This window comes from Ammospiza nelsoni, chromosome 5, assembly GCF_027579445.1.
Source record: "Ammospiza nelsoni isolate bAmmNel1 chromosome 5, bAmmNel1.pri, whole genome shotgun sequence".
Taxonomy (NCBI): Eukaryota; Metazoa; Chordata; class Aves; order Passeriformes; family Passerellidae; genus Ammospiza; species Ammospiza nelsoni.
Window position 1 is genome coordinate 34,759,359 of NC_080637.1, and position 25,373 is coordinate 34,784,731.

A 25,373-nucleotide genomic window follows, 5' to 3' on the forward strand; every position below is an offset into this window, starting at 1 on the left:
GCAGCACTGGAATTTTCATAGGCCACAATAAAACATTTCTAAATGGAAACAGAGAATATTTAACTTGCACACAGAATGCACACCTACTCATAACTGAATCAGTAAAACCAGAGCCAGATCAGAAGGACTTTGTCCTCTTCCTGTATGTGTTTTTCCTGCTTGTATAGAGGCCCAAGGTAACTATTGAATGGCCGTATCCCTTGGGCTGTTCTCACTCTCAACAGACAGAAAAAAATGGAGTCAAACACAGGATGCATTTATTCTCCCTGACCCTTAATGCCCAGCCTGTTCAAATACTCTCTTGCTTTTTCTCTCAGTTAGGTCAGCACAGGAATGAAGAGGGTATTCACTGTTGACTGTGATAATTTTTGAGCTCAGTCTGTTAAACTCTGTCTATTTGACAGTGAGGGGATAAAAAATACCCGCCTCCATACAAGTCCCATCTATTTGCCGAGGAATACATTTTTTCTTAATAAAAAGGAGGGCCTACACTGGTCACCTAAAGAAGAACTAAACTACCTAAACTTTCTTTTCACTTGTTTCTGGTGTTGCCAAGGCCAGTGATCCAAGAGAACTTCCAGCTCATGGGTTTGCTTTTTCTGCACATCCCAAATCTGTCCTTTGGGCTTTTATTCCCATTCTCTCACTGTCTCTTTCCCTCTTCTAGCTTGTTAAGCTTCTCATCCCCTTTTTGGTCTCTGCAATAGTCACAATAAAGAATGCAAAAGCAGCACAGGATGCAATGTCAAGTTATATTTTCCTCTGTGTAGGTTTTCTTCCCTACCATCACTATTAGCAAAGAACCTATTTATAGCCAGCTCTGCTTGTGTAACTCCTCCTTCTTACTAAATCCACATCCAACATTATTTTTAAACACATGGCTAAAGTCCATTCAACAAGCTTAGACACACCTTTTCACATTAAGAAGGGTTACAGAATTCTCCAATTGAAACAGATCCCTGTGGGTGGAATTTTCCTTCTTTTCTTGTAGCACTCTAAAGGAGCTACAGAATGGGGAATTGTGCTTGTATTCGCAATCTGGGTCTCCTGCCTAAAAGGTGAGGTCATTACACCAATTCTGACCAATCTTTTTCTGGCTCCACCACATATAAACACCAGTCTGACTCAAACTTCCAGAAACTCTATGCCATAACAATGTGTCTTCAGAAGGCAAAAATTAGCCCTAGCACATCCTGTAGACTCTGCTCTCCACCAAGTGTGATTCAGTCTTCTGGCTAGCTGCAATTATTACTCCCCACCCATTTATTTTACCTCTCCCACCCTCCTAAGCCACCCTTACCTTCCTGGTGTGTAATAACAATCAGGCACTTCTGTAGCTTCAAATCCATCAGGATTCATGGTTGGCATGATATGGATCCGGGTATTATTGAGCAAGCGGGTAATAACTGGGTCACGTCCATAGCTGGTCACCAGGAAATCTATCAAATGGAGCAGGATTTCTCTCCCAACAGTCTGTGTAAAGAAGCACAAAATTTACTTTAAGTCTGATATGGAAGAAGAAAATAAATAAATAAATACCCACTGCCTTAACTTCCAGGTTTTTCTTATGGACTACACAGACATACAAGGCATATGAGAGCACACTGATCCACATTACTTTGTTTTATGCTCTCCCCTAAATATATTTAAAGCCACTGAGTAGATTAAAGGAATCACTAGAGGGTTTTCACAAGGGTTTTAAACCCAGATCAACCAGACCTTTTTGTATAATGGGAAGCTGACTGTGTCAGATGCACTGCTTAAATCTTGCATGGATAAGGAACAGCTATAACAAAAACTGAAGCTGCCTGATAAACATCATGTGGGCTTGGGAACACTCCTCTGCAATTTCTCAGTCCCACTGCAGGGTCCCAGCTCTGCACTGGGACCCCACACACGAGTGCCAGCACTGTGTGGCACCACCTGGCAGTGGAGCTTCAGAAGGAAGGGAGGACAAGTCTGCCACGTCTTCCAGAATGCCACAGAGCAGGATTTTTTCTTGTTGATCCTCTTTTATGGAAGTCAATATTAATACAAGATCAAAGAGGCCACTAGATACTTCTGTTACATTGCTTTATTTTAATGCCACGAGCATGTGCATTGGGGAAATCAAAAAAATCCTTAGAAAAGGACATGGAAAGACATTTGGATACAGACTTTGGATCAAGGAGAGGTAGTTGCAGAGAAAAAGCTAAACATTTTTGTTCATGTAAGTTTGTGTAAGTCATGAAACCTGACATCTCCCTTTAGTCTATCAGATTTTAGGCAAAATAGTGTCAAGAGTTAAGGACAATTCTATTCTACCCCAGAAAGCAGTGCTAGTGTTCATTGAGCCTTGCTTTCCAGGGGCACTTTCCACAGCACTGTGACCCATTCCTCAAGGATGCTTTAGGTTCCTAAACCCTGTCTGGAAAGGGAACAAACCAAGACTTGCAAGCAGATGAGTTCTAGAGATAACTTATCTCTACTTTATCTCAGAGAACAAAGCCTGGTATATCACAACAGGATCTAAACCAGCACCTGAGTATGTGAAAACAGACTGCTCTGCAGGTTTGATAAGTACACTCTGTGAAATCCAAGAAGGGATGCAACAGAACCTGTCTTGTACAGGAAGCTCTTGAAAAGGGTGATAGACATCTTGGGAACTTTATAAGGGTGGGGGAAGAAAGGAGAGGAGAGGACAGGAGAGGAGAGAAATCAGCCAACTCATGGCCCTGGGCATGAGAGATGAAGTTACCAGACTCAGAATCAGCAAGAACAGCTCTACCACAGAGACAAGACTGGACTGCTGCCTGGGAACCTGGCAGAGTGCTCTTCTCCTGCTGTACTGCTCTTCAGTGCCTGACCAAAATAAGTCCCAAAAAGAAAGGGTAGAGAAGCAGGAGCAGAAGGGGGAGAAAAGAAAAGGAACAAAAGAATGTGGTTGAAAAGAACAATATTTACAAAGAATGAAAGATAACCAGATTTTCACAGATTATATTATTTGCAATTAAAAGTTAATCCCAGATTTAGTTACATGTACAGTGTTTTACAAACTATTTTATAGGATTCTTGGTATAGCTGTAGTTGTACTCAGGACATTAGGCAGTTCAGATTATCATAGAAGTGCTAGCACTTGAGTGATTACACCGTGAGAGAAGAATATACTTATTACCACTGTTTTGGTGTGGTAACAGAGGGGTGGTTTTGTTTTGGTCCAGAGCACCCTGCATTGCTTGGGAAAGCACATCTGGAAGTATCTGAGGGGAAATTTTTGTTTCTGGAAAAGTTCAAGTTCAAGGTCAAGTTCTGATCAGCCCTTGGAAAGCATCTGCTGCTCAGTCCAGCTTTACCCTTTTGCTACAGAGGTCAGGAGTGTCTCTGGATAAGAATTATGAGTCACTTTTATTTTAGAGCTTCAAATAAAGGATCTAGAAACACTGAAGGTAGGCTGCTGACAGTAACCTTACTGGACAGACACCTTTACCAGCCTCAGGTTTAATACGAAGAAAGAGAGAAGAGCAGGGGACAGCATGAATGTGTTCTGGGCTTTGAGAGGACATGGACATTCAGCTTTGATTGCAGTATCCCAGGGGAGATGAGATGCCAAAGAAGATTGTGCTACTGTGTTTCACAGGAAGGGTGACAGAAAAGCAAAGGAAATCCCTTTCTCCCACCTCAGGGATACAATTAGACATTGAGTTTCTCTGTGCACTTTCAGCTGTCAGCTTCCTCCTGTGCCCCAAAGGGAGAAAGTCAGCAGGAAAGGCTTCCAGTGATCCTCGGGGAAGCCTCGAATGAAGAAGCGTGCGTGTGTCAGGACATGGATCAATGCTGCAGAAAAGGGTGCAACTGCTGCTTCTGTACACAAATCCTTTATCCTGACTCTGCCTGCTGGCAGGGCTGTGTCAGCACCCTGCTCAGCGCCACAGGATTACCCAAGAGGCCTGAGCAGCAGCCAGTCAGGAGATTAGGGTGAGGAGCAATTGCACCTGTGCTGTAACACTTTACTGCAGCAGCCCTGGGTTTAGAGCAGTGCTCTTACCACATGACAGAGACCTAATACCAGGGGACTATGGGTGGATGGACTCTGCCCATTTTTATTATTAAAATTGTTTCCTTAAACATGGCCTGGTTTTTAAGCTGAACGATGTTGAAAGAAAGATGCAAACAGTCAGGAAGGACCTGTTCCAGGGCAGCACAGCCTTGCCTGGCTCCCTGCTCCAGCCCTGGCTGCTCCACAGGCCAGGCTCAGCGTACCAGGCACAACAACCCCACCTAAGGAAGCTCAGTGTGAGCAGCAGGCCAGCCTGGCTTCCCACTGAAACGCTACACTTGCAGAACGTTATTTATTTTTAACACTTGTGCTGCTCTAATTATCATGCACTGCTGGGACACACCCCACTGGGGCTGCCCTTCTTGGCTAAAACGCACCATTGGCTTGTGCCAAGTTTGGCACACATCCCTTCATTGCTGCAGCAGCAATCTCTATGGCCATCTGAGAAACACCACATGTGTGACCAGGAACTGCAGCTCTCTGGTTTATCACTGAAGGAAATGCTTCTGAACCAGTAACTGGCACAAGTTGTTACCACCTGGACAAACTCCACCAGCTTCAGGATTTACCTGGGTGAGACATGGGCAGCTTTTTCTTTTCCCACTCAGAAGAGTGTGAAGAAAGATAAGGAAAAAGTAACTGCAGCGAGGCAGAGTTAAAATGTGCTGAAATAGACCTCAGCAACATCCAGCTTTTTTCAAAGTCTGTTGTTAGCAATGAGATTTGATTGATTTGAATTTTTAAATTTCTGGTGCTTCTGACCTTTTTCACATCACATCAGCTAATACTGAAGCTAGGTGGAAAACAGTTTACTATACAATAAATGTTTTTATAAACAGTGGGGGTTTTCCTAGAGCAAATGCTGTTTCCCTGCATATCACTTCAATAACATATCACACAGGACTGGGACACGGGAATATGGACTTAGGATTCCTTATAGCAGTATATGCAAGTATTCTATAAGTTGTGCAGTACATGCAGTATTCTTTTTGTGCAATGATTTTTTCTTATCAGATGATAAAAACATCCTTTTTTTCAACAGTGGTATTTTGATAGTGTAAATGCAGCTTCCATTAATTTTTTAGAAATAAGTGTAAGAAATTCTGCACAAGCCTCATTAGCTTATCGTTTGATGATTTTTTAAGACTCCATTATATTTTATATTAATCACAAATAAATCTACTCCAGCCCTTAATCACTTAAGCTCTAATATTTCAGGAAACCCTACTGTGGATATGACTGTGCCTATGATGACATGGAAAATAGGGTAGAGTTGCTTTAACTTATTTCACAAGATAAGGCAGCAGATAAACATATCCTTTCACATAGGCTAGTCCAGACCTATCAGTATAGGCTCAGTTTCACACAGTGAAAAAGGAAAAACACTACTATTTTTAATAATATTTTATACTACGATATTATTATATTATTTATATTAGTGTTTTATTTATATTATTATAAATAAACTATTGTTTATTATAAGTAAGTGATGATATTATTTAATATTATTTGCACTGTTGCTATTTCATATACTGAGAAAATAAAGTGATGAGAAGTGGACACTTTAAAAGAAAAGGACTGATATCAGCACTGCCATCCTGAGAAAGAGTTTATCTTGTGATGACACAGTTACACTACAGCTGCAGAAAGCTAAAGCCATATATCAGCACATGAAAGGGGGAGAGCAGAAGCACACAGGAAGTTTACAGCTTGTTCAGATGTGCTTTTCCTTAAGGGGTTTCCCTGCAGTGATATCCATGGCTCAGGAAGAGCCCTCCAGCTAGATCCTGTTTGTATAGAAAGCACTCCAGTCACTGGCACAGAGGGCCCAAATGGTTTTGCTCCATTCGTGACTTAGGAGCATCTGGGGGTTTGGTTGTGGTTGGTGTTGAGCAGAAGGAGTTTCTCCCCAGGGAGGGGTGTGTGACTTGGAAAGAGAAGGCCTTTCAAGTAAGAGCACAAGACTGGGACAAGAGAGGCTCCTGTCTAATTCAGAATGGGAGCTGCCCCAGAAGATCAGGCAACCTCTCCCTCACCTTCCCCCTGCAGACTTCAACAACATTTCACAGGCTTATGCGTTTTGTGCAGTCAGTTACCACCATCTTGATTAAAGTTAGCTTAAATCAGTTTTCATTTGGCTCAGGTTAAACAAAAAGTACTGCTAAAAATGGTGTCCAGCTTCATGCAGGCAACATAAAGAATAGGAGAAGTTTTTTGTTGCCTCTCAGTGGATCTGGGGCAAAAGTTCACTCTATCTGGCAACAGTGAACACAAAACTACAGTCTTTTAGATCTTGGCTGGTTATGTCTTACAGTATCAAGAAAAATAAACTTGCTTAGAAAAATAAATCTTTTCAGTTCTGAAAAAAAATACTCCTCTCATGGTACTGCATACTCAGATTACTTTATTAGAACTTCCCTATTGGGCAGCTTTCCAAATAACCTAGATTTTCTTCCAGCAGCACGTGTGAACAGCCCACACACATGTAATTCAGGTTCCACCCCAACTTTTATGTGTTTGGAGCAGTGGGCCAGCTGAGTCAAAGTTAAGTGTCATATGCATGATCATAACAGGCTGGAAGGGCAGCTTCACCAAACAACACTTGAGAACAGAACTTCTAATTTTTTATCTTTTGTGGAAAACGTCACTGAAGCACAAAAGGCCTGACTGGATCAATAAAGCCATAATCCCACAATTTCAATTTATGAAAGACTCTGGCACACAAATTGAAGCTTGTTGTATAATTAGTGCAAAGTTTATCTGCCTAATATATTGTAGGGGTAGTTGAATCTATCCCCAGAGACTAGTCCAGCAAAATCTTAGATTATGGGGAAAAAATATTCAAGTTCTCCAATGCTTCTCTATATGAGGAATTAATTTCCTGCCATCTGAAACACATTTATGATGAGATTTAAAAAAGCCCCAAACACCAACTGTGTTTGTATGTTTATTTGTTTCACCTGTATGTACCCAAAAACCACATATAGCAAAAATCATGATGAGGGTCTGAAAAGGAGGAATAGCTCTATTTCTGGAATGTTCCCTAGGTGTGAGCTTGGTCAGACAAACAACTGGAATGTTGGACACCTTAGCCAGGCAGCTCAAGGATCAACCCTGCTCACACCATCTGGCACTGTGTCTGACTTTAAAAGAAAATCTAGCCTAATTTCCTCATGAAGTCAATAAAAAACTCAGATCCTAGGCAGTGATCTGAGTTGCCAAACCCCAGCAATTCCCAGCCCTGTGGGTGTGCAAACAATGTGTGTTCCTATGGCCAAAGCTCCTCATGCACATCCAGCAGTGATAATGACAGGGGTGCTTCCTTGTGGAGACTTCAGTACGTGTGGCCTTTTGCAGTCCAGCAATATTGGATTTGCAAGCCAGCCCATCCTGGATGAGATCATATCCTGCCCTCCACCTCCTCCCCACCAAAGCTGGCTGATTACAGTCAGAGGTGTGCCATGCCCTCCAGCAGCCTGCAGGGACCGTGGGATGGAGCCTCAGCCTCTGGATACCTTGGTGAGCACACCAGGTGTGCTCCGGGAGCTGCAAACCCTACCTTGGGCACCGGTAACACAGGTACCCACCTGACACCACGAACCAGCCTCCTCCCACACAGAGTTAAATTCCCAAGCAGTCAAACTCCCAGCAGCACTTTGAGCAAGGCCAGTGTTGAACAAGGTGAAACTAGTCTAACTTGGGGAAAATTCTTGGCACATAATGTCACAAGTGCCCGTAGGCGTGCAAGTGCTCACACACAGCAATAACTCCTGACACGTTACCCTTTGCACAGGATACACCTTCTACTACATCCACCTTTCTTAATTTGGCAATTCACAGTCTAGCACATATGTATATATATATATATACCTTGCTACTCCTGTTAAATTATTTAACCTTCACATGAAAGGCTGCATAAAAACATATTGTGCAGTTTAAACTTATCCTGCAGATGACTAATACAATCAGGTAAAGGCAAAGAATAAAAGAAATATAAAGCAAAAAAGTATTATAGAGAACAGTAAAGCTTTGATTCTTTCTGATTCAGATTCAGGTAGTGCACCAGGTAGGCTCATAATCACAATTCCTCCTTGATCATTAATAAGTGGGCATTCTTCCCAGAGCAAGTCTATTGTTCTGGCATTGCTTTTTCTTTTGTACTCTGTGTTATCTCAGGTGAATCTAGCTGTTCCTAGCTTAAGGTTTCCAAGATAAATTTTCTTCCTACAATAAATAATTTGATGCTTCACAGCAATTATTGTTTAATCTTAGGATGTATTTAAAGAGTTCTATCAGTCATATTTCATGCCTAGGCAATAACAATGTACAAGCAAACTACTGCATCTGACTCGTTGCTGGGAAATGTAAAGCCTCTGGGTTTGCTCAGGTGGAGAAGACAAAGCTCTCTCCTTAAGAGAGGTCTTGAGTGTAGGATTGTTGGACTCTGCACCATGATGTAAGGTCTCCTAAGGCCCTTCCACCAAAACAAGGGAACTTTATTTATCTGAAAATTCCTCAATAAATACACACATATTTTGTCTTCCTTGAGTTATGAAATATCTCAATAATAAAAAGAACATGCCTGAGAGAAGCTCACTCTGAACCTCTGGTACAGTGTATTTGGTATAAATGACATTGCAAAAATTGAAACGTACCTCATCCCCATGCATATTAGCAACATACTTGAACTCTGGAATGCCAATCTTATGATGGGTTGGAAACCTTCCCAGAACAAGAACCCACAGGTCTCTACCTTTAGGAGGGGAAGGGGAAAAGACATTTTTCAAAACATGTGTAAAATTATACAAGCCTTAGAAGAATAAAAAGAGTTGGTCATTAAGACCATTGTACAAATCCTCGTATTTCATTGGTGCCCACTCAGTCCTATATATAGCATATCAAAGTAGACTGTGGGGTTCTTTTATTCTATGAATATTTGCAATATTAGTTATAGGAATAAATATGTTTTGCCTTCTGCCCAAGTACCTAATAAACCCTGCAATTTCTAAAGCATTTAACCAGGACTAGAAAAGAAGGCTCTTCTTTTTTTTTGTAAAAAACAATTTTCAAATTAAATTTAGCAAATAACACCACTCTTTCCCCCCCCCCCCCAAATTTTAAATCATAAGGCTTTTTTGAAATATATACAGAAATTTTCATTATCGCAAAGAAAGAACATCTGGTTTTGTACTAAAGACAACACAAAAAGGTTAAACATATTCATGCATTACTACTCAGAAAACAGGAGGTACCAGAAAGAGCAGTATCAGAGACATATTTCAAATACATCAGCAGGGAAAGAATTAAAAGCTACAGCAAGAGTATTAGTTAGGACCACTAAAGCTGCACAAGAAGCTGAACTTTAAGCACCAAAATAAACATACATACATACGTTTTGGAAGTCCACATTTAAGCAGGGGGAAAGGGTGAGGAGAGGAAATTTTTTGTTATTATTTTTAGTGATACTGTGGCATTTCAGACCTCATCTGCAAATCTGTGCTTCCCACTAGTCTGCTCAGTGAGGTGGAAAACTCAAGTTTCAGCAGATGGCAGCAATGAAACTGGACCAGTGACTTGATAAAAGCAGTGACAGGCTAAAGATTGCCAATGCCCAGGCCCTGCAGGGTGGCAGCTGCCCCCAGCTCCACACAGGTCCTGCTGGGACCCACAGCCTGCCTGAGAGGAGCCCAGCCACCACTGCTGCTGGCAGGACAGACAGAACACAGGAACTGCTACATGCAGTGCTATAAAAAGCCCTATTTCCTAAGGCTTTGTGGGTCATCAAATCTGCACTGAAAACAAACTCTGGAGCGTACCAGCTTCCCATTCCCAAAGGCACGACCACTGTAGTCATGCACATGCCACAGTATTTTTGTTTTCTTTTCCAGCTGTGCAACTGGCTCACAGCAGCTCTACCACAAGGGTCATGGCTTTGGGAATGGGAGAAAAACTTGGAGTGGACAAAGCAACACTGGATGATGCACTGAAACATGTAAGAGAGGCAAAACTGAAGACAGTGGTTGCCAAACTAACTTCTCAGTTAACAGAATCAGAGTCTTGGGACCAAGAAGCAGCAAGACAGTGCTGAGAGATTCAACCAAGAGCGATCTCAGTATCCCCTGGTTTCACAGCTGCTCTTGAAGACATTGTTGTTCAACCCCTGTAACCACGCCATGCACGAAGCTGTGAGATGATACTACTTACTCTTTCATTAAAGGACAATGTGAGCAAGCAATCCATACTTTTAAAAATAATTTTGTGGCAACTGATTTGGTAAGAAAGAAAGCTAGTTATTTGGCCTTGCTGTATGTAGAACCACTGTCTCATAAAAAAAGAAGAAGTTTGATTTCTGTAAGCCTTGACAAGTTGCAGAGTGGAGAACCCAAAGACACTAACTTTTAATCACATTATTGTTCAAAAAGGAAAGAAAGAGAACACACAAATCCTCTCACCCTAGCCCTTCTCCCTTCCAAAACCTCCAGAGCCCCTCTAATCTCAACCGTCCTGCAGCTCTGCGAAAACAGATGACAAATCTTGCTGCAGTAGCATATGTTTGGAACTGAAAACAATCCTGGTAGTGAAAAAACTGTTATTCATAATCAAGTGTGGACAACAACCTCAATTTTCCAATTCTGCAATGTGTCATTCTCTCTATAGCTGTATCCTGGGGCAACTTGCAATGAATTACCAAGGAGTCCTTCCAGAATGCTCCTATGATTCTTCGCCCTTATGCCCTCTAAGACCTGCTTCCCAGCTCCCATTCCCTCTTTTGGAAGGCAAGTTCAGACATCCCTCCTTGGTGCCAGCTGCCACGTGGGCTTCTGCACCAGGAGGAGCACACCTGCTCACAGCAGTGACTGCAGCCTTTCTGCCACAGCCCAGCCCAAAGGCGGCTGCTGCAACCCTACAACATGCAGCTCATCACACACACTCAAGCAAAGAGTCCACACAGAGATAAAGTGCTCTAGATGTTTCCATCATTTAAGATTTTCTACAAATAATAGCGTATTCTGATATCAAACTAAAAAATAATACCTCCAGTGTCTTGCCATCAGCAGTACTTGTTCCTGCTGCTCTCACTGTGGATTGCACTCATGGGAAACACAAGGAAGAGCTAAGTATAGACTAACATTAAGTACTGATGTAAATTGGTTGTTCCTGCATTAGTGTTCAGACTGTTTAGAGTTTGTGTGAGGGCCATCCGCACAATAAACACTTCCATGAACTGAGATACCAATTATTTCCTGGCATTTCCAGCTTGTAAGAAGTACTAAACCTTCCATTAACAATTAAAATACATTCCTGGGTCTGCTCAGCCTGCAGTACTGGATAGTGTATCTGGGAGGGATGATGTAAGATTTCTTTCCATACGGCTGTAATTAACTGCATGTAAAAAGATTCAGCATATGGATGGTTTCCTTTAATCAGCAAAGCCTAGATAACTCTGGTTTGGTACCTGAAGGGAACAGCTAAGCTTCCTCTCGTGCTTTGAAAAGCCATTTCTCACTGCCAAATTGCCAAAGCAAAGCTGACGTCAGCTAATTAGTGAACTATATTTCAAGTGATGAAGACAAACGTGTATTTCTAACTCTGTGTCTCAGGACAAGTAACAAGACTTGTATTGGAGCAGAGCCAGACCACACAGCTTCTAGTAGACTGAGAAGCCTTTTTAATTTTTTAAAAACTTTTCTAGCATTGCCACTAGTTCACAACGTAGTGTCATATCCTGCAGATGTAAAAAACCTGGTAATTAAAATGAAGAATTGAAACTGATCTCCAGATCTACTGGGAAAGAAATCAAATCAATGTGTAGACGTTAGAATCTGGATTGTGCTCCCTGTTTTTGTTCTGAATTTTATTTCTGCTTTTCTTCACTTTGTTCTTTACAGTTTCATTTATGAAAAACTCCTAATTTCAAAGAAAGTTATGGCTAGGAAATGAAGTGAAAAGACTGGGGAATGGCTCAGACCCGCTGTCAGTAGCAGTCAGGCTAGAGTACTGATTCAAGAGTTTGCAGGGAGGACCACTTTGACCAAGAAAAAGCAATAGACTGACTACAGTCCTGCTGGGTTGGCACATTGGCTTCATGGGCAGGAATTGCTGTAATGCTGCTCTGTGTTGAGGCAGCCCCCACCTAGAAAGGTGCAGGACAGAGAGGAGGGGAAGAAAGATTAACTCTCATTAGAATGCAAGGTCCCAGAGCAATTAAATCATAGAACAAATCTCAGAATCATTGAACAGCCCAGGTTAGAAGGATGAGATCATCTGGGCCAACCCTACATGGGAAAGGAAACCTAGATAAGATTATTTAGCACTTTGTTCAATTGCATCTTTAAAACCTCCAGTGGGGAGGACTCTACCTTATTTCTGGGGAAGTCATTCTCACTGTATAAAATCTCAACTTCTCACTGTATAAAATTTTCTTCTATTGAGATGAAACCTCCCATAGTGCAACTTGTACCCCCATTGCCCTTTGCTTCTTTGCACACGGCTTCTTGAGAAGATAGAGGATCCGTCCTCTTTATAGCCACCCTTCAAGTGCTAGAATTCTGTGACAAGATTCCACCCTAAGCATTTTCTTCTCCAGGCAGATGAGCCTCCTCAGGGCAACATTGTCTTCCAGCAAAACACTGCCACAGCTAATGAAGGACTTCAGGAGTAATTCCTTTTGCTAAACTACCATCAGCAGCACCCTTGCCCTCAGGCACTCTGATTTGTCATTACGAATTCAAGCTGGAAAGTCTAATGCCATTTGGGAACTTTTCTTCTGCAAGGGGACTGCCAAAAACCACACATGGCTTGATTTAGATTCTAAGAGAATTTGAAGTACCAGTACGTTACTTGTATAACCAGAAATGGTTAATCAGAATGACTGATGTAGCAGTATTGCCTTAAAAATATGAACAAATATGTGATTTTAATCTAGCCAGACCGAGTAAAACACTGCCAAAATAAGCTACATACCTGAAGCTAAAATCAGATAAACATCTGTAAGAACAACTGAACATCAAATTCTTTTGTGAGGTATACTGAGACAGAATGGATTAGCTAAAGACTTGGCCTGTAGTAGCACTGGCATTAGTAATGAACAAAGTTAATATGCCAAGAAGAGCTAGAACACTTCAAATATAAGAAAGTCTTCAAGTTATTTTAAAGAATAAGGAGATAGAGATCAATCACATACAGCAACCAGGTATGTCTGGTGATATTCAGCATGTTGCTCAGTAAGCAGAAAAAAAGCCAAAAGCACCCAAGGTAACATTTGGCTACAGGTTTATTATTTGTCACTGTCTACAGCCACTGACAGCAATTGAATCACTATGTGGGGGCCACTGCTAAACTTAACACTTCTGGCTCTTCCACAGACCCCTTGTTACAGACTTACGGCGCTCTCTCTTGGCAAAAGTAAACAGAAATATCAATTTCTCACTCTTTAATCAGCTCCTATCTACTCCAAGAGATAACACCAGTCACTCTAATTTAGAGTCAGCACCATATAAACAGCACTGAAGGAATAAACATGACAAGGAATAAAAATTACTCTAAAAAACACTAGATACTGTTTATTTGTATCCAAAGCACGTGAGACGAGAAGGGAGTCAAAACAATTCATGGTTCACATGCTTGCTTATCTTCCTAAACGTTTAACTAAATCTTTGGTTGATTGGGATCCATAGCTGCTTTGGACACTTTCACAAGACTTGGATCTTATGAGAACAGCAACCCTTTCTTTCCTATGTACATGTGAGTCATCACTGTACCATTTCCAGTTCTCATAATCAAGTTGAACACAATCTTTATACAAAAATGAAAAATTGCCAATGCAGAACATAGTCTCTACAATAGTAGCTTACAGGTTATTTGAAAAAAAAATCAATAAATAAAAATAAATTTGTAAAAGACAAAGAAAACACAGAGGGAATACTGGTTTTAAATTAAGATATACTAACCTTACTCTGTATTGCTCACTAAGAAGATGAGAAGTCTGAGCAGGCTATTTTTTACTATTAACACTAACCGGGTTCGTATTTACACCCAGAAACCAAATAGATTATTTTTCCCTTTTCACCAACTGTTGTTTCTATCACCACAGGGTTTTTAAACCTAGTTCTAAAAAGGTGTATGTTATATTCTGATAAAGCTATGAAACTGGTATGCATCTAGTAATTTTCAGAAAAGCTATTGTATATTTGAAAGTAATAAATATTACCAATAGTACCATTGGATCATCATGAATAAAGTGATTTTTGTAACACAAGCTGGTCATAAGGGACAGGGGGTTGTTTCTTTTAAAGTGCAATTTATCCAGATTCAATAGTTTTGTTTAGCATACACTTTGACCACCAGAGACAGAGGATGTAGAACTATTTCTGCCACTTGAAGGTAACAGAAGGAGCACTCTACAGGCCGTGGCTTATACGTGGCTGAGAAGTTACTGGTGCACTTTGAGGATTTGAGTTCACTGAAGTACGTCACCAAGAGACTTGCTACACCCCTAAAAATCCTTGTCAGATCTCAGACATTGTGTTTGCCTCAAGAACAGGAAGCTCAAAACCATACACATCTCAACACTGACAACCAGACTCCTACAAATCCAGACACTGAGTAGCTCCCCCCACCCTTTTAACTCAATAAAGGCGGAAAAATGGAGACTAGATAAATTTTTAAAAACTAATCCAGTCTGTGCCATGATCATCTGTTTCTGGTTTAGTTAACAAGCTACATTAGTCCGACCAGCATTTCCAGATTCTCTCCTAAGCCAGGTAACACATGTCTCTAGAAACACTAGCAAGCAGCTTTCAGGAAAGGAAACAAAGACACAAGGCAGCAACCAAGGATCAGGCTGTCTTACCCCCAAAAAGTAAAGTAATTTGGTCCTTAGCCTCTTGAACAAACACATTATGATGGTCTTTGTTTATTCTTGGGATTTTGAGATCAGCCTAATGCAATTGTGTATCAAAGCAAGCTCTGTACTCTCGGCACACCACGATCAGGAAAAATGCTTCATCAGAACCATCCTGGCTGCACACTGCTGAAGTGCAGAGCAGGGAAGGCATCTGTGCCACCCTTATTCCCCTAATTTTCTCTAGCTGCTCTTTGGAAAACGTAATAATGGACACAGTAGGAGTACATTTTTTATTGAGAATGAAATTTGCTTTTATTTTAGATTTAGGATAAATGTTACTTTTTCAGATGTGCTCAAGCTCTGTTTAAACGCCCCAGGTAACTGCAAGGCCATGGATGCAGAACACACTGGCCAGGCACAAACAGGAAATGTAACTCAACTGTCCTAGATCCACTGTGAGCTCAGCACCTTACGTAGCAGCTACAGTAATTTAATTAAGTGCCTCTGACTGCCATGGTCTGACCTTTTCCATAACAACAAGTAAGTCCTAGATATCAAACTGCAGAATCATCTGCTTAGAAACATCCTCTACCCTCTTTCTCACATTTGAGCCACTGCACAGCTTATAAGAGTGAACAGTTTTACAAGGAGAGTGTTCTCTCAGCTGTGAGGGGAAGAGATCTACAGCCAGTCCAATGCATTATGTTTTTCCATGTCCACTTCTTAAAATTAATTTTCTCATTAATAAAAAGATCCAAAAGCAGAACTTCCAGAAAGTTTAGAAATCACATGCACATTCAGATTTCATTTTAAAAAAATCCCAGCCCTAAAAACTATCTAGATCTCTCTTCTACACAAAAACATGTGCAGACTGTCTAATGAACTAAATGTTTCACTGTAAGAAGTCTTGCAAACAATTAATTAATGTATCATAAGTAGGTCTCCATGTACTTATGTGAACACAATATGCCATAGCTATACACAGCAAACCTTTAATTAGGTAGCCCTGAAAATAAGCAAGACTGGTTCCTTCAAGGATCCACAGCCAGAGGTCCAAGGCAGAAAGGCTGGGCAGAAGGGATGCAGGGCACACTGCTCTTCTTCTTTTGTGGGAAGTGAATGGAAAGGCACCAGAAACACTTTGCTACTAAAAAGTGTCATTGTCTGAAGTGGGGTAGGAGGGATGTGTTACTAAGTTCTTCTCAAGCTAAAAGGAGAATGCAGACAAATTGACCATCTGGGTAAAACTCAGATACAAGCTGAGAGTTTTATTTCTTTAAGTAAGCTTGTGATTAGGATCATATGTCATTTACAGGACTAAAAATGTATGCACAATGATCCAGAATGCAGAATTCTATAACAAGTGAGGGGGAAAAACCATTAATTTATGTCCATTGTGCACCATTGTTAATACCTTGAGTTCTATATTTTACTTAAGTTTTAAAACAAACAAAACCCTCAAACATGAAAAATATCTTACATATTTACTTCCTCAACACCAGAAAGGGATATGAATACTGCATCCACCAGCTGTAATTCCTGATTTTGTGTTACACAAGCTCCAGAGCATTGCTAACTTCACTGGTGTGAGTTACAATATCCAGTAGTCAATTCTGCCTGTCTCTAAACAAACACAGAAAGCTGCAAAGTCTTGCTGATGGGAAACAGGATGGCTGCAGCCCTAAGACTTTTACTGCTCTGAAAAAAAGGCTGACACATATATGCTGCAACCAGACAACTGCAAAGCAAAAGGTAGAGAGGAAGCAGGAAAACAGAGATTTTTCTCAAAAGGCTGAATCTAAATAAATGCTACTCATGTGAACAATGTACTTTTTCTAAACAGATCAGATCTTTCCATTTTGAAGTTACAACATTAAAACTTCAATACTAGATAACAGTTTATATATGAGAAATGTTTGATCTATGTTGCTAGGATAGATTCCCCTCACACTTTATTTATTTATTTAAGCTGGGACAGAAATCTCTGATGCAGCATGTTCCACAGGAAAAAAACAAATGAACAAACTTTCCTGCAAAATTTTCTGAAAGAAGTGTATTTAAGTAGGAGACATCATAGAAGGCAGGACAAAAATGATTGACCAATTCACAGCAAGTGTAAAGAAGAGAAAACTTAAGCAAATAATTTTACTTTCACTGCAAGAGAATAGGAACGCAGAGTCAGTGACTGCATCTCCAAGAGGAATGTCTGAGCTTATCAATCTTTTAAACATCTGATGCTGACCAAACTATATGCTTTTTATAAATGACCCATATAAAAAGCATAGTTGTATTGACAGGAAAGAAAAGTTAGGTCTTGTTATCATCAGATAAAATCTTAGTCTTGGAGGCTGTTGGAGGACTGATTGCACACAAACTACTTGAGTCTCACCACAGCAGTCAAACTGCTAGAGGATGCAGTCAGATAATGTATATGAATCTATATTTCAGCATTTAAAGAATTTTTAGCTTCAATTAGGACAAATAAGATCTAAAGCTAATATAGTAATGGTGACTTCTATTTAAACACATGATTTAGAGCAAAGCTCAGTTTGGAGGTGAAGACTTAAGAATACAAGTTAATATTTCTTGTTTTTAAAGTCATGATTTAGTTTTCACTAGATAAACCGTGAAGGAGCCAGTACTCCTCCTCTGTTTTATTTCCTCTTCCCATCACAGTGAAGGACATTATGTGCTGCAAATAAAGATTACAAGGCTATTAATATCAAGCCCATCTGTGAACCCAAAGACCTTTGCAATACTAAAATGAACATGTAAACCTACTTAAAATCTTATTAACATGCATTTATATGGCACACATACTGTCAAAGACAAGAACAAGATGGTTATGAGGAGAGACATGAAAGAACACGTGACCCATAACAGGCAAAAAAATTCAGAGGTGAGCAAGCATGGATAAGAATTTAACTATCACAGTAAGTTTTAGAATGCCCATTTTTACATGGAATTCTGGACTGGAGCTAAGCAACTTTAGTATTATTTGCATCATGGGGCCCCCAGAGTGGAAAATGCCTCATTCATTCTTGTTTCTAAAAACAAACTTTGAAAAGCCTCGATGTTTATATCATCTGTACACACCATGCTTGCATGACAAGCCTGTAAGGAAATTTGTGGGGTGGGGATAAGGAGGAGGGAAAGGAAAAAGAGACATTATCAAGGACTGAAGACAGGAGGAAAGTCATCTGCAGCAGTCAAATGGAACAAACCTAAGGTAACAATCCTCTACACAAATATACCTCACATAAAGTAACCACAAAAAAAAAAAACTACAATGTAGTCTTTAAAGACAACACACTTGCTATGGATTTTTCATCTAGGTAACTTGTTTACTTTTAAGACAAAAAGAATTCTCTCTGTTACCTTTCATTTTTCTTCCTACTTTTAAAAACACTGGCACTAGCATTTAATAATGGGTAACACCAAGAAATTCACCTCGAAGTACAGTGGGCTGTATAAAACCTTCCCATTCTATTTTTATGCACTGCCAGAACCCTTGAGCCAAACCAAAAATAATTCCCAATGAAACAATAAAACAAACATTTTATGGGTAACATATTTCAGCTTTGTTTTCCCCAGCAGTAAAACTTGTCTTCTAGTATAAAAAAAAAAGTAAAAACCTCCAGAACATAAAAGTCTGTAATGTAAATTCAATAGAATTTACAATGCACTTTACTATTGATGGCAGTAACTCAGGCTTCTTCCATACTGCATCACAATAAATAACTTAAAATGAGTTCCCAGCTACATACATACACTATTTATGTGTAGATGAGACAAATATAACACCTGGCCTTTTATTATTAAATATTTTCACTGAAGTGCAGTGAACCTTAAATCAGCACTCCCCTGTTCACCATAAATGCCTAAAGGTATCAGGCACCCATAAATGCCTGAGGGTATCAACAGCACAGAGTCAGAGGGGTCAGGAGGTCTGAGCTGACCTCTGGCACACCTTGGGCACACATTCCACTGATGCTGGTGAGCAATGATGGACAGGTTAAGTGCCCAGGTTTTCTACCGACTCTATTATCAGGCACATGTTGCACACAGCGCTACCTGAGTCCCAATCCCTAGCACGCCCTACTGCCAAAGCCACAGCTGCTTATCAGATGGAAACCTGGGCATGCTCATTCCCTCCTGTTTCCCAAGGAGAAAAACACATGAATGCAGGCAGGAAGGGGACAAAGTGCTCCAACAGGCACCTTATCACTGGGAAACCTGGCCTGCTGAGCACACCTTCCCTGCAGCCCACAGCACCACCCATGCGCACAGCCACGGGCCAGTCCTGCACTCCTGAGCTATAAACCCCACAGCAAACACACACACACCCTGCACATTTCAGCCTCTCCTGTTCACACAGCAGGGACAGCAAAATGCTAATAAGCAAGACTCACTACTTAAAAACAAAACAAAAAAATTCCCCCCAAAGTTAGCCAAGTGTTTAAGATTAATGGACAGAATGTGTCTGTCCAAGGGCAACAGAGAGAGCAACTGAGTATTGGTGTTCACAAAGCATCAGATTTGGATGACTAAGCCACAGAGCTCTCAACCAAAGAAGCTTTCAGGACAGCTCTTTTGCAAGGTATTTCTGAGAATTTCTAGTGGAACCAGAACAAAATCTGGTCAGTTTCTTTTAGTTTTTGTCTCTCCAGTGATGAAAGCTGCCAGAGGGACACTAATATACAAAGTCAACTTTGAAACTTCTTTAAGTAAAGACAGGGGTACTTTAACCATACACAACCTTTCCCTCAGTGAGCAGAATCTGGCCTGAGGATGTTTACAACTGTCCCAAAGTCGACTGGAATTCTAAAAATGCAGACTGGCCTCCAGAAAACCTAGATCTAAACCAAGCTGTAATTAGCATGCTATCACTTTATCTCAATCCAGAGTGTATCTGAAAAGGCTTTTTAGAATGTGGATCTACTACAGAAGTTCCTCCATTCTTCCAATACCTGGCTGTTTTTGTCCTCCTAAGGAGATCATCAGTTCAGTTAGAATCCTGAAGTCAGCTTCCCACCACCCTCATTTTCTTTTCAAAGAATAACAACAGCACTGTATCTTGAACAATGAAAAGCCACAGATCCTACACGTACATTGACTATTTTCCTTTTGGTAATGCACTCTAAGATTTGCTTGCTAAGAGTCAGTCTGTTTCTCACTGAGGTGGCATTAGGCAGGATGGGTTAATATGATTACACCAGGTCCCATTCTCCCATCCCAGACTGATGCAGCCCTGCAGGTTCCTCTATTATTATAGAGTGCACACTCTGTTCTGACGTTGGATATTGGATATATCAGAAAACTGAACTCCTGACAAAAAGCTTTTATAACTTTATTCAACAACACACCTGAAACAATGTAAAAGAATTAAGGTGTTTTCTGGGCCATCACACATCTCTGCCTACCTGCTGCTAAGACTCTATCAGTTTCTCACAGACCAAATTACCTACAAATCTTGAGGGATGTGATGATACCTACTAAATTAGACCAAAAGATAACACTCTGTTTTGTCAGCCAATAAGCTGCATCTTTTAACCTCCTTTCACCCCTCATTTAAGGATAAGAGCTTAGCAGATGAGATACAATAACTAAATATCATAGCTTCCAAATCAGATCTGGAGACTGAACAGGCCTTTGCCAGTCTAAAACACATTGTTTTCAGTAACTTGGCAGAGGTGCTCCGAGTAATCTGGCAGGGGGGATTTTCTATATGGTGATGTAAACCACTACAAAACAAATTTGGCATCTTTCCATTTGTTTTCCATTGAGGATCTTGGTACAGATTCTGCTGTGCACACCGCTATTACAGTCTACATGCATCAAATAAACACATTATGTAAATCTCACCTCAAGATTTATCCCTAACAAATCACACTTGACTGTTAAAGTTTTATGCAGAAATGACTGACTTAGTGAAAGGCAGCAAAGCACCCTATTCATTCAGTCTTGACCTTAGCTAGGCTTTCAACAGAATCACAGATTCAGGAATTGCATGGGACCTCTGGAGGTCACCTGGTCCCACTCCTCTCCTTAAGCAGGGCCACCTACAGCCAGCTGCCCAGGACTGAGTTCAGACAGATGTTGAATATCTCTAAGGATGCTCCCTGAGCAGCCTGTTCCAGTGTCCAGTCACCCTCATGGTGTCTTTGTAAACAAGCTGGGATTATGGATATGGGATTATTGATTAGACTACAGTAAAGTAGGCTAGAAGCTGACTGGATTGAACAACTGTTGGTTCAAGAGGCAGCAGATTATTAGCAGCATTCCTCAAGGGCCAGTACTGGGGCTGATGCTGTTTAATATCTTCATCAGGGCCAGGGCTGCCATTCAGAGGGCCCCTGGTAAACTGAAGGAATTTCTTGACAGCAAACTCATGGAATTTGACCAAGATAAATGCAAAATCCTACACCTGGAACAAAAGAACCCCATGTATGGATTATCAACTCAAGAAAACAATCCCAGGCAGGTACAGACTGCAGACTGGCTGGGTTGCAGCTGTGCAGCTGAAGGGCTGCAAGGTGGCTCAGGTACCTAGAGACTCTGTGGAATCTCCACCCTTGCAGATATTCAGAAGTAGAGTGGAGAGGGCCCTGAGCACCATAATTAACTTTCAAGTGAGCCTGGCTTTGAACAGGAGCTCAGACTAGATAGCCTCTAGACCTAAATTACTTAATGATCTGCCTCAAGCAGGTGAGGCTTCTGACATGAAGAGTGTTTAGATACTTCTCTTAAAGAACTACACACAATCACTTTCTGAAGTGGTAATACACAGGTCCCTATCACCCTCCACAACTTCTAAGAGCTGGTTTTTTATATCCTTGCAGAGCTCTGAATCTACACACACCGACCAAAAGTGAAGCCTTTACTTCACATTCTTCATAATCCAAGTCTAGATGGCAGTATAAAATACTAGATTATTAGATAAAATTGAACATAGATTAACAAATAACATGGCAACAATAGCCATTCATGCTAATAGTAAAATAATGTCTGTTGACTTTATAGGTGTTTCTTTGATCCATGGGATATTGTATTCATCACCAAGAATTTTCATATCAGGACTATCAACTTACTACATCACACTGATCTCAGTTTTATAGTACTTAAATTAATTTTTGTTTCTCATCATCAAGAAGTACATTTAGCTACCATGGTTTAGCTAACTGGCAGGAGGACAACACTAGTAAACCCACACAGGCGTGTGCACGCACAGACAGCCTTGCTTGCAGCAGCTTAACTGAGAATAGAGGAACAGAACTTCAACCCATGGACCAAAACTGAAACTTCATTTTCACCAGAATTCTATAACCACTGTTATCATAAAACTTTCTTTTACCATGAGCAAAAAAACCCGCCAAATTAGACCCTAATTCAGTACTGTCCCATGCCATATTGCAGATGACTCTGAAGGCTCATTTCTCAACAAAGGTAGAAATCTCTTAACTTTTAGAAAAAACTGAAAGACTAGAGGAGCACTACACATTTTTCACTGCCATTCTGCTTTACGTGGCACTGAGAATAACAACGAGGAGAGCCCACACAATTCTCAGAGTTTGGCAAAGCAGAAGGCAATATATCAAAATCTGAATGATGTTTCAGTGCATTGCTCAATCACAACCAAGAGATGATGATTTTCCAGTTTTCATGCTGGTGGAACTCAGACAAGTTGAACACCTCATGTTATCAGCTTTCAGGCATCTAGATATGTAAAAGCCAAAGTTCCAATCTCTCAGGTTGGATGAAAGGTTTCTGCCTACCTGCACAAAGATAAGCCAGCTGAGTTTCTGGCAGAAAAGTCATAATCTATTCCTATCATCAGAATGTTAGCTAAGTTCTCTAAAGGTATGAAAATAAGGATGTGGATAATTGCTAGTTTGCACTGGAGGGAACTGTACTTACAGGAATTAACCTCTTGCATGGATGAATAACATAATCCAATCTAATTCTGCCTTTGATGAAACCAAAACCAACACAGTTGAAATAACTAAGATTCCTCTTCTACTTTCAGATACATGGTAAAACAAGTGAGAAGGCATGACAATGTGTTCATGATCATCTAGAAAGAAGAATACAGATTTTTATTTTTTAATCACAAGCATGGATTTGATAATAGATGCTACAAATGTCTCCTTCCAGTGGTACAAAATGGGATTAGAGGAACAGATGATGTTTCTAAAGAATGGATTTTCTATCTAGTTTTATAGCTCTTCTCAGAGTGATTTAGTTTCTTGAACTGAAATCTAGTAAAGCAGTTTGGGGTTTTTTTGTTTGTTTTCTTAGAATTAAAAAAAATGTACATTAGTGTTTATTTGCATATGGATTTTAATATTTTAAATCTCTTTTGAAAAATTAGCCACTTCTCCCCAAATTTATGGTAAGAAATCACAGGGGCAAAAATTAAAATATCAATATAAGGTCAGAAAAGTAATTACTGATTTCAGTACATTTTGCTGTAACATTTGAGACTGAAATCCTATTCTTCATCTACACCACAGGAGCTTGTATCAAAAGGTATTTTTAACACAACTACAAGTTAGGAAACACACTTCTTTAATTATAGTCCTTCCCAGAACGGGCACTTGGCAAAGGGGTCCCACACATTCTACGCTCCATAAAGACGGCCCTCTTTCTGAAATTGCCACTCAGGACGTTTCCAATTCTCAGAAACATAAGTGTTGGCAGAACTTTTACCCTGATGACACGTACGATGCTTCAGCCAGAGTGTGTTATTCACGCTTAAGCAAGAGGAACACGAAACTTCTCATAGGTTGGTTAAAGCAGCCCCGCCGCCAGCAAGCAGCCACGAAACACCACCTTCACCCACACCTGCCCCGAATTAGTTAGAACAAAAAGCGTCTCTCCTCTCGTCCCAGCGCGCTTACCTTGCACCGAGCGGCCGATGCTGTGCAGGTGGGTGAGGGAGGGGTGCGCGGCGTGCACCCCCCTCAGGAACTCCTCCAGCTCCTCGGTGTGGTGGTACTTGAAGTCCAGCGCGGCCGCCGCAGAAGCCAGGCAGAGGATGAGGATGCCCACCGCGTCCTAGGGACAGACAGATGAAGCTTTCTCCGCGGGCACCGCCGGGGCAGCGGCCAGCCCGCGGAGAGCCAGCCAGCCTTCCTTCCTTCCCTCCCTCCCTGTCCCCGTCCCCGTCTCTGCCCCGCCGGAGCAGGTGGTGCCCCCCGTACCGCGGCCGCCGCCCGCATGCTGCCGCCGCTGCCGCCGGGGCTGTGCCGCGCCGCGCCGGGCGGGGGCCGCCATCCCCGCTGGCCCTGCCCTGAGTGACGCGCCCTCCACCCACTCAGCTGCCCCGGCCCGCCCAGGGGTCGGGGCCCGGCCCGGGCACTACAGACGTCCCTCCCGCCCTCCCTCCCGCCCCTTGTCGCTCGTCCCCTCCCTCGCTCCCGCCTCGCCGGAGCTCCCACCTGCGCGGGGCTCGGCTGCCGTCAGGCGCTGCCCTCCCCGCAACTGCCCCTGCTGCTTTTCCCTCGTTTATCACCGCGGGGGGTGAGCGGTGTCTGTAGGGATTAAAAAACCCCAAACAACGACCTGGGGAGGGGTGCGAACGTTCACGTTCTGACTTTTGGTGTTGTTCCGACTCACAATAAAATCCAAGCTCCTCCTCAGCACCTGTGTGGTCGTGGCGTGTGATCAGAACGGCAGCGCCTGGGGGACCCAGAGACAAAGCCTGCTGCATAAGCCATGAGAGAATTTGCCTATAAATCCAACTAAATTTCCACCTTGCGCTATTTTTACTTTGGCTTTTTTGTTTAAAGATGGGTTTTTAATAGGCTTGTATTTGCTTACTAAAAGGACTGGATTCTATCTACAGAATTAAGTGCTTTTCTTGGTTCTGCGCTAACCACATTGCCTTGGGGATATCTTGGTCTTGGAATTCACCACAAAGGCTCTTTCAGCACCTTTTGTTGTCTTGAAGATTGAAAAGAACTAAGAGAAAGAAAGTTAAGCTGGCTTCCAGCAACAAAAATTAGGATAGTGTCTGCATTTATTTTAAAATATGAATGTGGATATAGCTGAGTATTAGAATGCAGCTACTTGTAAATTCTGTACAATTTTACTGAGAAAAAAAGTTATAACACCAGTGGGATTTCATCTGCTTTCTTCTGAAATTTACTATGCCGGTTAATGTCAGAAAAGGATAATAAAGGAAATGAACCTAAGAGCCAACCTCAAATAACAAGTCCTGTATTCCAAATAGAAGACACTATATTTAACAGAAGTCCTTGTTAAACAAAATGTTACTGTTAAATTTATAAGTACCTTTTTTCTTTTACCATGAAGTTTTAAGAAATAAAGCTTGAAATTATATTTTTATGCAACTATCTGTAGTATCCCAGTGTACCAGAGGAACATATATCTGAAGATGCAAGATGTCCACATCCAGACCTCACTTAGTTCATGGGAAGGACTTCCAAATCATATATGACATACAACAAGGGATGTATGCAAATTATA

General features: G+C 41.3%; 1 protein-coding gene across 1 annotated transcript in view; it reads right to left on the bottom strand.

The window, feature by feature from the left end:
- The window catches only part of CPM (carboxypeptidase M), a 30,255-nt gene extending 6,081 nt beyond the window's left edge, over positions 1-24,174 (bottom strand). Inside the window, exons 1-4 of the mRNA XM_059473085.1 lie at positions 24,086-24,174; positions 23,783-23,939; positions 8,692-8,789; positions 1,301-1,473 (exon numbers count right to left, since the gene is read on the bottom strand). Of these exons, the coding sequence (XP_059329068.1) occupies positions 1,301-1,473; positions 8,692-8,789; positions 23,783-23,939; positions 24,086-24,103 (446 nt within the window). The 5' untranslated portion in view covers positions 24,104-24,174. The remainder of the gene's footprint in view (positions 1-1,300; positions 1,474-8,691; positions 8,790-23,782; positions 23,940-24,085) is intronic.
- Between the last annotated feature and the right edge of the window lie 1,199 nt (positions 24,175-25,373).